Source organism: Myripristis murdjan, chromosome 11 (assembly GCF_902150065.1).
Source record: "Myripristis murdjan chromosome 11, fMyrMur1.1, whole genome shotgun sequence".
Lineage (NCBI taxonomy): Eukaryota > Metazoa > Chordata > Actinopteri > Holocentriformes > Holocentridae > Myripristis > Myripristis murdjan.
This window is the reverse complement of record NC_043990.1, coordinates 29471555-29489698: the sequence shown is the minus strand read 5'-3', so window position 1 is coordinate 29489698 and position 18144 is coordinate 29471555. Positions and strand designations below refer to the sequence as shown.

General features: G+C 39.4%; 1 protein-coding gene across 1 annotated transcript in view; it reads left to right on the top strand.

The window, feature by feature from the left end:
• Positions 1-12231, top strand: part of LOC115368067 (ankyrin repeat and MYND domain-containing protein 2-like) — a 17171-nt gene extending 4940 nt beyond the window's left edge. Inside the window, exons 4-10 of the mRNA XM_030064038.1 lie at positions 56-154; positions 798-958; positions 8249-8463; positions 8842-8977; positions 10115-10243; positions 10364-10487; positions 11727-12231. Of these exons, the coding sequence (XP_029919898.1) occupies positions 56-154; positions 798-958; positions 8249-8463; positions 8842-8977; positions 10115-10243; positions 10364-10487; positions 11727-11881 (1019 nt within the window). The 3' untranslated portion in view covers positions 11882-12231. The remainder of the gene's footprint in view (positions 1-55; positions 155-797; positions 959-8248; positions 8464-8841; positions 8978-10114; positions 10244-10363; positions 10488-11726) is intronic.
• Positions 12232-18144: the final 5913 nt, after the last annotated feature.

Sequence of the window (18144 nt, the reverse complement as noted above, 5' to 3'; positions counted from 1 at the left end):
GCTTGATGAGCAAAAGGAGTAACGAGAAACCCTTATTTGTTGATTTTGCCACCAGGAAAGACAGACATTACCACTATGATGCTGGACGCAGGAGCAGAGACAGACTTAGTGAACTCTGTGGGTCGCACTGCTGCTCAGATGGCGGCTTTTGTAGGTGAGACACAAAGAATGGGGATTTTCTGACTGATAGTAACACTCAAGGTGAATGTGCTTTCACTGCGAGGAATTCATGTCCCATCACACTGCCATAATGGGAAACAGAATGCACTGAAGACATTATTTTTCATGCATTGTGAAATCCAAGGTTGATGGCTTGCATTCAATTCTGGAAGGAAGGAAGATTCGGATTTCTTTCAAAAACATTATACATTTAAAATGAAACGATAAGACAATTATCATAAAATTAACCTTAATTAACAAAAACTAGCACACAAAAGAGCACAAAACTAACGAAAATTAGTAGACAGAAACAGAACTACTACTACTAACAGAAAATGCAAAAAAAGACCAAAAATTATTAAACAAATGAATGAATTAGCAAAAAATGTAGTCACAAGGAAACTATATTTATGATTATCATTTTTATTGAAAACTACAAGAAAATTGCAGTTAAATTAAAAATAGAAATTCAAATATATAGAAAATAGAAAGAAAATAAAAAAAAAAAATCAACTTTACAAATAGGCTACAGGGATTTCATAGGGTTAAAGAAAAGTAAGGTCTTGTGTGCATTCCTTTTCCCATTGTTGCTCTGTACCGGCTGCAATTCAGTGTGGCATAAAGTTCTCTCCATGCAGGCCAGCACGACTGTGTGACCGTCATCAACAACTTCTTCTCACGGGCAAGGCTGGAGTACTACACCAGGCCGCAGGGGCTGGAGAGGGAACCCAAACTGCCCCCCAAACTAGCAGGGCCCCTCCACAAGATCATCATGACGACCAACCTCAACCCTGTCAAGGTGAGGCCAGTTGTTCAGCTGAAACATGCCCAGCCCTGCTTTCAGGAAACCCATCATGCCATACTCATCAGCCAACACAGTCCACTAAAAATTACATTCCCATACAACTGAACTGCATTCTTAATTACGTTTAGGGGGGAAAAATGTTTGTTGTGGATTATGTTTGTTTCTGATGTTTGTCTGATATTTTAGACATTTTAGACAGTTTTTTTACTTTAGCCACCACTAATTGGTTATAGTTAAGGACTATCCTTAATAAATATATAAAATAAATATTTTAATATTTATTTGGGGTAAATTAATTGTTATATTGATTGAGTAATATGAAATAATCTATAAAATAAAAACAGTTGTTAGATTAATTGAGTTTTGACTCTTGATTCTCATTCATGGTATTGTTTTATAACAATACTACTATTACTACTACTACTACTACTACTACTGCTAATAACAATAATAATATTACTTAGAAAGACATGGTTTATAGGAATGGATGCAATTGGATATATATGTTTTTACAAAGTCTTAGCTATATGGCATCGCACACTTTCAGCTGTTTTCCTGGAATTTATGGTAGCCTTTACTGCAGTGGTCCCCAACCCAGTCCTCAAGATGACCCAATTAAGGCCTATGCACCTTCATGCACGCCCTGTTCAGGTAGATCTGTTTCAACCAATCAGCATGAAGCCCTTAAATGGATCAGGTGTGAAAGAGTAGAGCTGAAACAAAAACCTGCAGGACGGGGATCTTGAGGACTGGGTTAGCGACCACTGCTATACTGTTGTGCTATATTTTCGGTGTATTTCAGATGTCGACAGTATTTCTGGCATCTTCTTCAAACAGAGGATGGATCCTTGTAAATGGTGGTAGTGTGGTCTTGCTTAGCGGAGCATGATAGGTGAGATATAGCGGGAGTGCTACAGAAGCATATTTATTTCACAGTAGGTCTTGGATAGCCTAGTGCCCTTTGAATTCCTCGAGGTCCATGTGATCAACGCTGGCTCTGCTTCAGTCCACAGTGACCACTGTGGCCCCCTTCCCTCTTTAGCTGCAACTAAATATATCTGACTGACTGGGAGTGAATGCAGGACACAGTAGCTCATGTCCCCCTGGCAGCAGAATCCCTTACGTGAATAAGCATTAGTGAGTATGTACAGTGTTCAGCCTATGTAAAGCATGTTATTAACTATAAACACAATAGAATTTGATTTTAAGGCTCCAAGTATTTGCAGGCATGTAAGAACACCCGGGGAATGACGTTAGCCCTTTAAATGAAGTCAGAACAAAGGAGCCGCACAGTGTGACAGCTGATCAGACAGTGGGAGTTATGACATTGTCTGAGGACGAGTACCTATAAGAGTCAAAGTTAACATTCACACTGCAGCCCAGACTGTTCCCATTCTGAGTTTTCCGCCTCATATGTCTGATGTTTTCCAATCAATGAGAACTGCTGAGAGCCAAAAAGACATTTTTCAGTTGTGATCTGGATATGGTTGCAGCATTTGTGTGTAAATGTGTGCAAAGTCTGTATGTAAAGTCCAGACTAAGGAACTTAAATTAACTCAAAACTATTTCGGGTCGTGCCACTCAAACTTACAGAGCTGTGATTTTGAGTGTCTAGTGTAATATCCACAAAATCTTAAAACTAAAACAAAAACTATAAACTGAAACATTTCTGCTACTTTTTTCCCCAAGCAAGCAAGTTGAATTTTAGAACCCTATATCATCTTTCCTTCCTTTTCTCCAGCCATTGATCTCCATGTAATAATAATAATAATAATAATAATAATAGCTTTAATTTATATAGTGCCTTTCACGAGACCCAAGGTCGTTTTACAACAAGATACAAACAACAACAAATCAAGACAGGCAACAAACAACAAACAAACAAAAAACTAGTTGCCATAAGCCTGAGTAAATAGGTGTCTTTTTAAAGCAGCCTTGAAAAAGTCCAGAGTTGGAGTGTGGTGGACCTCCAACGGGAGAGAGTTCCAGAGGGTGTGGGCTGCCACACTGAAAGCGCTGTCCCCCATGGTCTACTTGTCAGTGCTGGGAACAGAGAGGAGATCCAAATCTGAGGACCGCAGTCTCCGCAGGGGATCACATTTCTGGATGTGGTCAGATAGGTACTGCAGAGCTTGGTCGTTTAGACATTTGTAGGTGTGGAGCAGGAGTTGTAGGAGATGCGGAATTTAACAGGAAGCCAGTGTAGCTGTTTACGGATGGGGGTGATGTGCTGCCAAGGCTTGGTGCAGGTCAGAACCCTGGCAGCTGAATTCTGGACATACTGGAGTTTCTCCAGGTCCTTGTTGGGGAGGCCGAACAGCACTCCGTTGCAGTAGTCCAGATGGGAAGTAACAGAGGCATGAATGAGGGTCTCAGCCACAGAATCAGACAGTGAGGGGCAGAGGCTGGAGAGAGTCTTGAGGTGATAGAAGGCAGATTTAGTGATAGATTTGATGTTTGATTTGTAGGAGAGGGTCGAGTCCAGAATAATGGCTAGGTTGCGGACTTCCAGAGATGGCGATATAGAGCTGCCATCCACACAGAGTAGGAAAGCTCCAGCCTTCTGGAGCAGCGCCCTGGGAGCCACAACCAAGAGCTCTGTCTTTGAACTGTTAAGTTTGAGGAGATTAGAGGTCATCCAGGTTTTATTTCTCTGAGGCAGTTGACTAGGGACAGAGAAGGGAGCTGATTGGATGGTGTGGTGCTGAGATACAATTGAGTGTCATCAGCATAGAAGTGAAAGCTGAGGCCATGGTGGCGGTTGATCTGACCATGGGGAAGCATGTATATTGTGAAAAGTGAGCAGTTTCAAGTTCCTGGGAATCAACATAACAGAGAACCTGTCATGGACTTCACATATCTTTTCCCTGGTTAAAAAAGCTCAGAAACGGCTGTATTTCTTAAGGAAACTTAAGAAAGCAAAATTCCCACGCCAAGTTCTTGTCAACTTCTACAAAGGAGCGATTGAAAGCATCCTGACTGGAAACATCACAAACTGGCATGGGATGTGCACGGCCCAGGACAGGAAGACTCTGCAACGAGTGATTAAAACTGCCCAAAACATCATTGGTACCCATCTACCAAGCATCAGTGATATTGGGGAGGTGAGGTGCCTGTGCAGAGCCAAAAGGATCCTAAAAGACAACACCCACCCCAGCCACAGCCTGTTCACCCTGCTGCCATCAGGCAAAAGATACAGAAGTATCTGCTGCCGTACCACCAGACTACAGAGCAGCTTCTTCCCTCAGACTGTGAGACTACTAAATGCACCATCTGCACTCCTCCATGTTTAATAATTTTATTTTTTATACAATCAATTAATCAGTCAAGAGGGAACCACATTTTAATTTCATTATACAACCTGTTGTATAATGACCAATAAACGTCCTTGTATCCTTGTATCCTTGTAAAAGTAAAGGACCAAGCACGGAACCTTGTGGCACACCGTGGTTAACTGGGGCTGTGCAGGATCTGGAACCATTGATAGTGACAAACAGTTGCCTGTTGGAGAGATATGACTGAAACTAGGAGAGGGATGTGTCAGTGAGTCTGAGGTAGGTGGAGAGGCGGTCCAGGAGGATAGAGCGAGGATAGTGTATTTTGCTACAATATGAAAATTAACTTTCAGAGACTTCAGACTTTCTTCACACCAGTATTCCATCAGCATAATAAAGTCACATTAGTTTTTCTAAAAGCAGCAGCACTGTTGTGTTTTGATGACTTGAAATTTGGTGGAGTGAAACAGTCTCTCCGCCGGAAAATAGACCCTAGGGAAACATTTTTCTTTATACTGACATTTATCAATTCCATGGTTTATGAATATTGATGACTTTGTCAGCCGCAGAAACAGAACATTTTAAGGTGGCTGTGTCAACCAAATTTGAAAATCAAGGGATTTGATTAGATGTTGTGAAGTCTTTAGTACCCCTGCATGATTTGTAAAATAGTTTGTTGCAAGGTAAAATGAGTGCACTTTTAGTAAATGGACCAAACATTCAGAATCACTGATACGATATGGGCCTTTAACTGGTAAAGCCTTAGTGAAGTGTAAATCAGTTACCAAGCAACACCTGTAGCTGCATTAAATAGCATCAGAATATAACTAGTCATTGCAGCATCACACAATTGAGAGCATCAAAAATAACCAGTGACGACAGATATCTAGCATCACATACAGCTCCAGTTACCTGCTTTGTTGTTAAATGCAATGCTATTCGTTACTCATTTGTGTTTAATTTGTGTTTAAGTTATTCATGTCGTGTAAAGCTAGTTTGATCTTGAGTGACTGGGAAATTGTTTGTCCAGTTACACCCTGCAGTGGTAAAAGTTAATAGAAACAAAGTAGATGTTATTATAGATGCATTAATGCTAGATAATTGAACAAGATACAGTAATGCTACTCTTTAATTTATTTTAGCGTGAAAAATATATTAGTGTGACCTTAACCTTAGGAAGTACTAAGTTCAATGTCATGACTCGTTTGATACTTTGTGCAAGCCTTTTTCATTTAGAAATGTTTAAACTTTTATTTAGTACACACATGAGTTACAACTAACTCATGTTACAACTATAGCTGGTGCAGCCAGCTCCAGGAACACATGGACGAGGTACAAAAAGCTGCCTTTGAACACTGCAGTTTGAACACTCAAACTGGAATTTGTCAGCATGACCCTATTAGTTAATCTTACATCATTTACCTGACATATGACAACTTTGCCAAGCCATTTTTTAGAACAGAGGACAGTGATACACAAAATGGAAAGAAATACATGCTTTTAGTATTTGGGGCAGCACCTGTGTAGTCACACTGATAGGCACATACAGTGACACTTTATGGAAAATGTATTGGACCACCTACACTTTATACCTACAGGAGCTTTTCTGACCTCCCATTCTAAATCCATAGGCATTAATATGGAGTTGGTCCCCTCTTTGCATTTATAAACAGCTTCCACTCTTCTGGGAAGGCTTTCTACCAGATTTTGGAGTGTGTCTGTGGGAATTTTTGCCCGTTCATCCAGAAGAGCATTTGTGAGGTCAGACACTGATGCTGGACCAGAGGGCCTGGCTCACAATCTCTGTTCTAGTTCATCCCAAAGGTGTTGGATGGGGTTGAGGTCAGGGCTCTGTGCGGGCCAGTCAGGTTCTTCCACACCAAACTCAGCCAGCCATGCCTTTATGGAGCTGCTCTGTGCACTGGGGCTCAGTCATGCTGGGACAGAAAAGGGCCTTCCTCAAACTGGTCCCACAAAGCTGGAAGCAGAGAATTGTCCAAAATGTCTTGGTGAGCTGAAGCATTAAGATTTCCCTTCACTGGAACTGAGGGGCCGAGGCTGAGCCCAGAAACATAAGGCCATAGCGTTATCCCTCCTCCAGCAAACTGCACAGTCGGCACAAAGCAGTCAGGCAGGGCACGTTCTCCTGGCATTCACCAAACCCAGACTCCTCCATCAGACTGCCAGATAGAGAAACGTGATTGGTCACTCCACAGAACATTTTCCACCGCTCCATAGTCCAGTGGCGGCGTGCTTTACACCGCTCCATCCGATGCTTGGCGTTGTGCTTGGTGATGTAATGCCATGCCATGAAGCTCCCGGCGCTCAGTTTCTGTGCTGATGTGGATGCCAGAGGAGGTTTGGTCTGCAGTTACTGAGTCAGCAGAGCGTTGGCCACTTTTACGCACTATGAGCCTCAGCGCTTGGCGACTCCGCTCTGTAACTTTACGTGGTGCTGCCCCCTGGTGGCTGAGTTGCTGTGGTTCCTAAACGCTTCCACTTTGCAACAATCCCACTTCCAGCTGATAGTTTTGCAGCGGTGGCATCCTATTACATTACTATTACAGCACCACTCTGGAACTCAGTGAGCTCTTTAGAATGAGCCATTCTTTCACTAATGTTTGTAAAGGCAGACTGCATGGCTGGCTGCTGGATTTTATACAGCTGTGGCAATGGGACTGAATGAAACACCTGAACTCAGTGATTAGGAGGTGTGGCCCAGTACTTTTGTCCATATAGCTTTTTTTGTGATTGAAATGAATATTGAAGAATGAATATAAGATATGGATATGGGTATTAGATTTTAGAATAGCTATGAACAATCATTCAAAAAGTCACATATGAACAGCAGTTTGGAACTGAGGAGAGAAGGCCTGTCATGTAAATGTAGCCAATGTGTCAACTTGTCTTAACAAGTGTGTATTGATGTATTTTATTTTATCCATTACTTCAAATTGTGGTTTTGGTAAGTAAAACAAATGTATATTATGTTTGATTAAGTAGTGAATCACACTTGACAGCAAAGACAGTGGGAAAGTGTTCTTTGCATTCCTCTATTTGACATCAACAGGGCTCCCTTCCAAATATGAGATTAGGATCTGGTTTCTTTCGACATTGCCTCCAGTTTGCTAGCTGAAAGCAATGTAGTGTTAACAGCTTACTATAAATAAGCTATGAATAACACAATATGACATGGAATAATTTTTGGATAGACTGCCCTCGTGCTATGCTCCCTTATACTAACTTTACATTGTAGGGGTCTCTGCCGGATGGTCACAGAGTGTGTTTCTTTACAGTACATACAAACATTTAAGCAAAGAAGAGCTCCTCTTGAGAGGAAAATAATCTTACTGGTTGAGAAAAACCTCAGTGGGTGCAGACAAACAACCACAGTGTGAGTACAAGTTATCGAGGTGGTGAACTTATTTTACTTATTTACTTTGTGGAAATAACTTTTTAGCGTAACTATAGGTCATCATAAGCTGCTTGTACAAACAACCTTTAAGGTCGATTTTTGGTGGACAGGTTTTACTACAGAGGCCCTACTTTAAAATGATCTCCAGGCTACATCGAGATGATGGCAGGAATACATGACAAATGGATCCTTAGGTGCAAAGTTGTGCCGATGAGAATACTACGTAGGGATGACATAAATATGGTCTAATTAGTTTATCAGCTTAACACTGGGTACACAAAGGGATAATTTGTGTGTACTATTAAGGAACAATCAAGATTTTTCAAAAGCAAGAAATAGCCCTTGTAGTTTGGTTATGGTTAAATTGTGATTTCTGATTTTTCATAGAAATAATTTTGGATGTGCGTATTGCAAAGACTTAAACACATCATTTCATTCTTCCACTGCTGCCAGTATGAGGTCACATTAGCCAGAAAAACTGTGGTTCTTTGGCTGCACCTGTTGAAGTTGAACTCAAAAATTGCTTTTATTTCTGCCTGCAGAGCAGCTCTGTGTCTGAGAAATGATTGTGTAACTAAATCCCCAAACCGTCAGATGGTCATGCTGGTGAAAGAGAACCCTCTGCTGGTGGATGTGGCAGCTCTGGAGAAGTGTTACCGGGTGATGGACCTGCTGTGTGAACAGTGCGTGAAGCAACAGGACATGAACGAGGTCCTGGCCATGAAAATGCACTACATCAGCTGTGTGCTACAGAAATGCCTCACCTTCCTTCAGGAGCGTGACGACAAACTGGACGCGCTTGTGAAGAGGTGAGGCTTCTGAGTGTGGTGTTGATCTGTCTTGACTTCACGGATAACCACCAGTAACAGCAACACCACAGTGAACTAACCCGGGATAGTGATATCTCCTGTGGTGTGAATGGTGTGTGTGAGGTTTCTGCAGCTTGCTTCCATCCTCCTAAAACCCTGGTGGAAAATGGTGAATGCATTTTTTGGTGTTTAATTTTAAAGATATCAGATACTGTTAGACAATAGATAATCAGCTTTCATCCAAACATATCAGTATCAGTGTTGACCTTCAGAAATCCATTTCTGTCAAACCCTAGACACAAGATTTCCATGTCGTATTGCTGGATTGTTGTAATGTGCAGCTTGTCCTACACATGGTTATTTGCCTTTATCTCAAAGCCTGCTGAAGGGGAGGGACAGCGATGGCTTTCCACAATACCAGGAGAAGTTTATCCGTGATTGCATCAGGAAATTTCCCTACTGTGATGCCACACTCCTTCAGCAGCTGGTCAAGAGTATCGCACCAGTTGAGATTGTAAGTGAAATTCAGAATGATAAATTCAGTGCTATCTGAAATCTATCTGAGACTGCAAAGTTACTGCAGACTTTTCAAAACACCTTTCGTGTGGATGTGCATCTTTCCCAATACCTTAAAAAAGATCTTTCTTAAACCAGTGGGTCTTGATTTTCCAAAGGGCAAGTAATACATAAACATTGGCTTTTTCATTATTAAAGGGTAACTAAACCATCAGATGTCAGGCTTCACACAGATTTGGGTTTGCGGTTTAGTTACCCTTTAACGGAATGCTGTGTAGATTTTCAACCAGGTTTGTGTCATTACAGTGTAATGACACAAAGATGCCTGCACCCAGGACTACCTGCTCATTTGCCAGCAAATGTCTTGCATCATCCTGCAGACTTTTGCCAGCAAATGAGCGGTTTCTGGCCAACTACAGATTGACTCTCCACATTTTTTGTCCTGCCAGTGTGCAATCAACATCTGAGCACAGAGTAAGTGCAATAGCGACAGTGCTCTGTTACTAACACGGCAAGACTAGTGATATCTGTGCAGTACATTCGGGTTGTTGTAGATTTTCTACCTATTGAGCTGAAGGGAATATTACAGCCCTTTTTCTCTATTTTCTCTGGTCATTTAACACCAATTTCAAAAATGTTTGTGTCTTTCTACTGCACAGACAGCCCAGGTTTATTAAAAGACCACCTTCCATCTTTCCAGTGGTGAATTAGTCCTTTAAGTATGATGTTTTACTGAACAAAGTCTCTGAAAGCAGTAGTTTTTCTATAGTTATTCTCCATGATTTGCGTTGTTTTGGATTTAGCCAGGTTTTTGGTGTCTGTATTAAATCTTAAATGAGCAATAAGTAAAATTTTTATTGTCTACTTGCTCAGAATTATCATAATACCTCTTGCCTTTGGCCTGTGCTGTTTTTGGAAGCAAAGTGTCTTGCCTGTTGGAGTTTTATGGCATTTTCCCCAGGCAGTTACCATGACTGACATCACATCACATGTTGGCCATGAAAAAATGACTATTATTTATGTCAATGACAGGCCACTATAGCTAATTGGGGGTTAATAGGAATCATGGAAACACAGAATTCCCCTTTAAGTGTAATTATTGCAATTTTAACATATCATTGTCTTTTGCTTTCAGGGCAATGACCCAACAGCGTTCTCAGTGTTAACCCAGGCCCTGACAGGCCAGATGGCCTTTGTGGATGCTGACTACTGTGCTACATGTGGGGAGAGGGGAGCAGAGAAGAGATGCTCCCTTTGCAAAACAGTAACGGAACTTCTCATAAAAGCCACCCATAGTTAATATAAAGTTCATGTGATTTAAAAAAAAAAATCTCTTGTTTTAATTACGTCCTTGAGATCTTTTTGTTTTATGTTTGTCTTGGAGGTGACTTACTGCAGCTTGACCTGCCAAAGGCTCCACTGGTTCACCCATAAAAAGATGTGCAGATCCTCTCAGGAGCAGGGCAGCAAACAGGAGACACACACACCGAGGTTGAAAGAACTGCAAGGTACTCACCACGTTATCCATTTCATTTGTGCTGCTTGGCTTCATCACCGTGCAATACACTGCTGGGGGACATACCAGTTACTTCTATAATCTTAGCGATACAAATGGTCAAATTCAGAGATATTGAAATATCATGTTTTCACTCTACAGTAGCTATTCATCTCATTGTAGTGGGAGTCTTTTAGAAGCCCTACCTTACACCGCCACAAAACAGTCATATACATGACTTCAGGTTTGATTGGTGATCACATGAGTGATTTTTGTTTTAGTATCAACTGGACTGATTGCTTTTCAAGCCAAAACAAATGAAAATCACTTTGTCAAAGGAAAACTGAACTTTGGTAGAGTGCTGGGTTGTATAGTTCCCTGGGTGTGATATGAGTCCACATGGTCACTATTTGCTCTGAGCTCCCCCTGGCTGCTAATCCACAACACTGTACACTCCTGATCAAAATTTTAAGACCAGTTGAGAAATTGCATGTAAATTCTTAAAATGTAAATTCTTGCAATTTCTCAACTGGTCTTAAAATTTTGATCAGGAGTGTATTTCTATATCTCCGTTCACTTCCATAGCAAAACATCTTCCAGAACAACACTTTTCAGCAAAACAGGTTATGCCAATATGAAAAATAATAAGTCCCAGAGCCCTTTTTTTTTGAAGAAGAAATGAAATGGTTCTTTTCTTGCTGTTTTCTTAATTAAATTTGGAAAGTAGATGCAGAAGGTAGCGTCTGACTTCCACATAGTAGCTTGGCACCTGAATAGGCAGTCATTTCACACTGTTTTGGGACCCGTTTTGTGATGTTATGGAAGTGAATGGAGAAATAGAAGTACAGTATTGTGGATTAGCAGCTCAAGGGAGCACAGGGCAACTAATGAGGAGACTTCAGCACCATGTGAACTAATTGGGAGCTAATAGTCCATGTTATAAAATATTAGTCATATTTTGTGTGTAAATGAATACATTTTTAAAAAGTGTTATATGTGTCATATGTGTTTTATATCCATGAATGATCCCTTCTTGAATCAAGTGCCACCCATCATCGTGCTTGAACAAAATATGAGATATAAGATATTTTTGGGAAGCAGTGCTCTCTCAAAATACTGTTTTGTTGTGACTTTAACAATACCAGGTCAGCAGCAGACTAGTGACTCCTGTGTCGCTGTGGGATCCATAGCTTAGTGCGCCCTCCAGTGTTCACTTAAGGCAGTTGCGCTGTCTTTCTCTGCTCCCTGTTAGATGACGAGAGCGACCTGATGAAAGAGACAGCCAACTTCCTTCAGGAGCTTTGTCTGAGGGCAGAGGAGAAGGTGGCTTCTGATGGAGGCTGCCCCGTAGAGCTGCTGGGCTGTCCGTCCACCTCTGCTGAAGGAGCCTCCTGCACCCGGGAGTGAGGAAGGCCCCTAACAAAGCAAATGGGGGCCACAGAGTACAGTACACACACAAAGAGGTGGGGCTAAGCAGAAAAATAACTCAAAGTCTGCTTGCAGGGCGCACACTCTAACCCTGGAATTTAAACATTTCAAGCTACAACTGTTGGCTGCTCCACAGATGATAAAGGAAACTATGAAGATCAGTAGCCATAAAGCCAGTCAGCCGCTACCATCCCGGCCACCCACTCAGTGCTGTTGGAGACAGTTTGGGTTTTAACCCTGTCAAACCCATGAGTCCACATCATTAAATTAAATTAAATTAAATTAAATTAAATTAAATTACACAGACTCTCTGAACAAATCGTCTTTTTTAAATGGAGTGCAATTGTTTTTTTTGTTTTTTTTTGGAAAACAAAGATTCTCATCTAAAAAAATAATAAAAAAAATACATCAAAGAAAACCAATTAAACACAACAGAAATGCTTATACTTTGTTGTTTTTTTTGCTTTTCTTACTTTTGTTCCCTTTTAACATTATTTGCATTTATTAAACAAGCTTTATATTTAATATTGTGTAAATATTTTGTAAAATGGTGTAAAAAATGTAAACTTACTCCTACTTTTGTTCTGTAGAAAACTAGTTCTTGGGATTAAAAATACAGATTAATTTCAGATTTTTTCATATACTGCATATGTATATAAATAAATAATATTAAATTATATTAATATCAATAATATGTTTCTAGTATTATCTATTCATACATAAATAATATTGCCTATAATATAATAATACTGCAGCATTAAATTTTATATATTTTATATATTATTATATATAGATATAGATATAGATATAGATAGATATATAGATATTAATATAAGTATGCTGGATGAAAGTCCTAAGTTTTCCAAAATGAAAAAAAAAAAAAAAAAAAAAAAAAACTCCAGCAACTTTTTAAATTTTAAAATTAATTAATGAATTGATACATAAATATATAAATAAGTACCTAATAAATAAAGGGAAGGTTGTAGACAAAGTGGAGCCTGGTCCCTGGACTCGTGGGTTTCAGAGGGTTAGTCTCAAGTTTTAATGAATCATCTCCTCAGTGTGTTTCCCCTCTTAGCTCCACGTGCTTGCTTGCTAACATTGTCTCAGCACACAGAGGCTGCAGGACATCTTGGTTTGTGAAATGAGCAAAGCCAACTGCAGGCAGAAAGGATGGTGTCTACATGAGTGCAGCTGCACTGACAGATTGATGCTGATATGACAAGTGCATTTGTACATCGATAATATTGCCTAGTGCAGCATTAAATGGTGTTTTTGTTTGCTTTAGCCATGGCAGCTTTTTCTGTTGCTAACAGAAAACTTTCCCTTATAAACAGTTTTTTGAGAAAAAAAACTATTGTTTGTGTGCACTCAGTAGTCAGATTTTTAGTTTTAGTTTGGGAAACCAACACTTGTAAAGTGATGTTAAACCTTCTCTGAGTGGATTAAGGCAGTTGTTTTTCAGAATGTTAGCTGGGGGGAAGTCCAGCTCAGTGGCAGGAGGCTAACAGTTATTATTTGGGGCATCCAGCCAGTATCCAGCAGTCAAAGTGTGCAGTACAATATGTATAACATATCCAGTGATGTAGTGGTAAATGTGGTAAAAGATGAGTAACTTCTGACCCCCAACTGGTGATCAGTATAAGGATAACAGCCACCAATAGAAACAGAAAAATCATATTTAATATTCAATCATTATTCACCATCTTTTATTAATATCATCATTCACTGTTAATGTGTTAATTTAATAATGGCATTTTCAGGTAAGCATAAATATATGGTTTCTTTCATTACAAGACAGTATTCTCATATAATTTATGATTGTTGCTATGATGTATAGTATAACTTGATCACATAAAGATTGATGTCAGTGCACAGTGTGAAGGTGGGGTTTGTGTGGATACTTTGGTGTAGTGTGATTAGCTCCATGTTGCTTGTTGAGCTGCATTTTAAGGGACTGTCCAACAAAACACACCTTATAGCCCTTTAATTCCAATTCTGTATTCATGCTGTTCTGCATTAAGGTAATGCACAGACTGGTATTAGTGGCCAACCTGTTAACTCAGATTTCTGTACAGTATTTAAGGAAAAATACCTCACTGGTTACTCCAAAATGTAAAAATGCAGTTCTATCATAATAGCACTAGTATGAGTTTAGGTGTGTTCTTTGTGTGATGTTTGTATCGACAAGTTATTTTTTATGACTTTTGGAGTGACTGTATATGTATATGATGCCTTAACCATAACTGTGACATTTCTAATTCCACAATTCCATTTAATCCTGTTATCTAAATTTTCTTCCTACTACAATTGTCTTTTTATAATGTTATTAAAGTAATGAGTAAACACACCTTTAAATTTTATGCAGCAGAGTTTATTCAGGAAATTTTTAACAACAAAGGGAGTAGAAAGTGTGAACAAAGAACAATTTTGTATTCTGTGTGTATTCCATTACGTGAGCATGGTGTGAGTCTGACTCCAGTCTTCACTGTCACTACTACGTTCAGGTGCTCATAACAGACTACATATTGGCTAATAGTTGTGCTTTTGCTACATATTTTTAAAATATATTTTGTAAAAGTGCTGGCTTGGTCTGGGGTGTGTTTTCAGCAGCACAGATGATACTGAATCATCATATAAATAGTATAGGTATACTGCAGGCAGCACTGTGTCTCTATGATCCTCTTGCTCCTCCACGACTACATGTTCCTGCTTGTCTCTTTGATCATGAAGGTGACACTACTCTACAGAGAATATAGGCTACAGTGAAGTATTGAGTTGAGTATTTGTAGTATATAGTTTAGAGAATATAACAGATCCAAGACGAAACTGAAAGAGGGGCAGAGCTCAGAAAAGAAGGTGGAATTACAAATCTGTCTGCTACTTCAGCACCACGGACAGCGCCATGGGTTTATCAATACACAGCACAGTGAGGCTGCTGATATTTCAGAGCTGTTGTCACGACCACAGATTGTAACTTGCACAAACCTCAGTCAGATAAAGGATCAATGAGTCAGGCATTTTGGTCATTTTGCTAACAACGGGGATTGCATCCCCCCATACCTCTTCAAATTGCCTACTGTCCACACCCCTACATGTCATACAGACACCAAAGAGTGCCTGGTATGTTGGTATCAGGCACTGAGGGGCCATAACAAAGCATTGGTATTGGATGACCTGAGAATGAGAAGAGGCTGATATTGAATATAATCTGCAGCTTTAGCTGGTGTCTTCACCATAGTAGTGGTCAGTGAGGCTCATGGGTACTGTGGTATTCAGTGCCATCTCACACCACACCACCAGAAAAACTTGATTTCTCAGAAACAAAGAAACATTTATGACCATAACATAACCCCATAGTAGTAGGTGAGTAATATAGCCGTTTCTGTAAAATTCCAATGGAGATCCCCATCATTAACCCAGTCACTTCTTTTTTCATTTCTTCATTATGATTGCATTCATGAGATGCAGCTGGATCCTCTTTTTCTGAGACCCACCTACGTAAAGTGGTGACTGACAGACAGCCACACCTATTCATTAACATGATTTGATATTTGAAAAACAAGAATGCCAAAAAGGAAAAGCAAAAGGAAAATCTGGAACCCCAATATCAAACAAGTAATAATAAAAAAGGGCATTTGACATTTTGATTAAATTTCTGTTTGTAACCTATGTTTACTAAATTAGCTGTTTTTCTAATTTTCATTTTTCATTTCATTTCATTTCATATACTTTATTGTCCCCGCAGGGAAATTTGTCGTGGACTCTCTGATGTTCCTGCAGTTAACAGTACAAAGGACAGCAGCCTTGTGTGGTCGCACCAGGCAACACACAACACACATAAAAAATCAGTAAACAAAAACAAAAACAACGTAATAGTCACTGCAATGCAGTGCAATGCAGACAACATCAGTCCATATCAATACAGTGCGCAGCAACAATAAATAGCAATCATTCGCACCAGCAGCAATGATAATTGTCCATCCATCAGTTACCCATGCCATTACAGCACACGGCGGCAATGAGTGTTAATCAATCAATTACCCGTACTGTTACAGCACACAGCAGCAATATATAAATAAATCAACCTGCACACAGCAGCAATATATAAATAAATCAAATACCCGCACCGTTACAGCACACAGCAGCAATATATAAATAAATCAGATACCCGCACCGTTACAGCACACAGCAGCAATATAAAAATAAATTAATTAATAATTTTACATTGCTATTTTTGCATGTATTTATACAACTGCTCTTTAAATATCTTTCGTTATTGTAACATATTGTTTAAATTCTTTTTCACTTTTCAATTGGCTGTTTCTTGATTTTTGTTTAACACCCTGTTAAGTATCACTTTTCACATTTTTAATTGAACTGCCACACTCACAGTTCACTCTTCACTGATTCTCACTTCTTCTTAATCTTAAACAATTGTACATACAACAGTTCACAATTAAATTTTTCACTTTTTGTCCTCAATTTCATACCACACACAATGTGACATCATTGTGGAATCATTTTCAAAGTTTCAGTTATATCACTAGATGGCATCTTTTCCCTTTTTCTTATGATTAGGCACACCCTTGGTTTTGGATTCAATGAGCTTTGTTGGCCAGATTAATACATATGCATACTGCCATCTTTTTCCATTGGAGAACATTAACAGTTCTCAATTTAGAAAATGTCATGTATCCTGCAGGTAAGGTTTCAAGCATTTCTACCAAAGAAAAACACACTCCAGCTTTGCTTTGCTCTACTTTAGATCTAAACCTTGTGCATTATATAATTTAATTGATTTTTTTTAAAAAATATTTGTTTATGAGAAATCTGCAGGTTTACAGTATCACGCCTTGAAGTCACATCCTTCAATCCATGGAATGGTTTCCAGTTGGCAGTGAAAAAAAGCTGCTCCTCGGCTTTGCTTTCTCACACATAAAGAACGTCCTTCGGCAGTGCATTACATTTCTATAGAGCTCTCTCTCTTCCTGCATGCATTGTTCTCATTCTGCTCAGCCCTGTGTCCCATGGGAGCCCGCTGACCCCTGCTGCTGTGGGTGCTGCCTCATAGGCACAAGCAGCTGCTGTCATGATGTCTGTCAATAGAGTCACAGCTCAAGCCTCGTCCTCCCATTTCCAACCCATTATGTTTCTCTCTGCCCTCACCTGGATGTCACACTCACTCCAAACTGCACAGAAGCATCAAATTTCCGGTTTCTGAGATGTAAAAATTAGCAAATGTTGTGTCAGATCAAATAGCTTTCTTTCAAGCCCCCCAGGTTCTTTTTCTTCCCAGCCTCCCGTCATGCACCTCCACCTGGATGATGTGATGTGACAAACACAGCTTTTTGGGGTAACTGGAGATCACAGTGACAGCGAGAAAGAAAAAAGGAGGGGAAAAAAACTTTCACAATAATGGCATGAGGTGGACAGTTTTGGAGTGGATTTATTTTCAGTGGTATCAAAGGGGAAGCATAGCCAAGGAGAGTTTGGTTAAAGTCATTGTCAGAGCCCTGGGAAAGAACATCCTTGTAAGAAGACACCGTGGATCTTGGGGGCAAAGTTTCGGCTCGATGAAGGGGGAGAGGAGGCTTTGTCTGGCTACTGTAAGATTTGGATAATGCACATACATCATATTGGTGAGCTCATCCACAGTCACAAAACTGTTGGACAGGGCTGAGTGGAGAACTGTCTTCACATTCAACTCACACTTTAATCCACAGCTTAAGTTTTACTGTTCAGTGTTGATTAAACTCATGTCAGAACTGGAGGCAATTGATTAGATTACATTTTATTGATGCATTGTACACATTAATGACATGCATGATGAATTACAGTGTTCTGCACAAGATGCTTTGAAAAATAACTTTTTTCAATAATTAAAAAACTGAATATATTCCCCTAACGAAATTTCATTCTGACTTTATGTAAGTACAGTTTTATTATATGGTACTTTACACAAACTGTGATTACTTCACTTCTAAACATGATCACAGTTTTATTATTGAGCTGATCGATGACAAGAATAAAGAAAAAATATTTTGAAATGTTTAATAAGTAATATATTTTTTATATGAAATATGTATTTGTACTAATCATTTTTGTAAAATTGGTTCCAAATAAAACAAAAATGGCCAAATTTGTGGAAAATTCTATTACATATTAAAAGTAAAAATAGACAACTATTTAACAAGAATGATGAAATATTACTGTAAGTAATTATATTATTTTAAAAAATA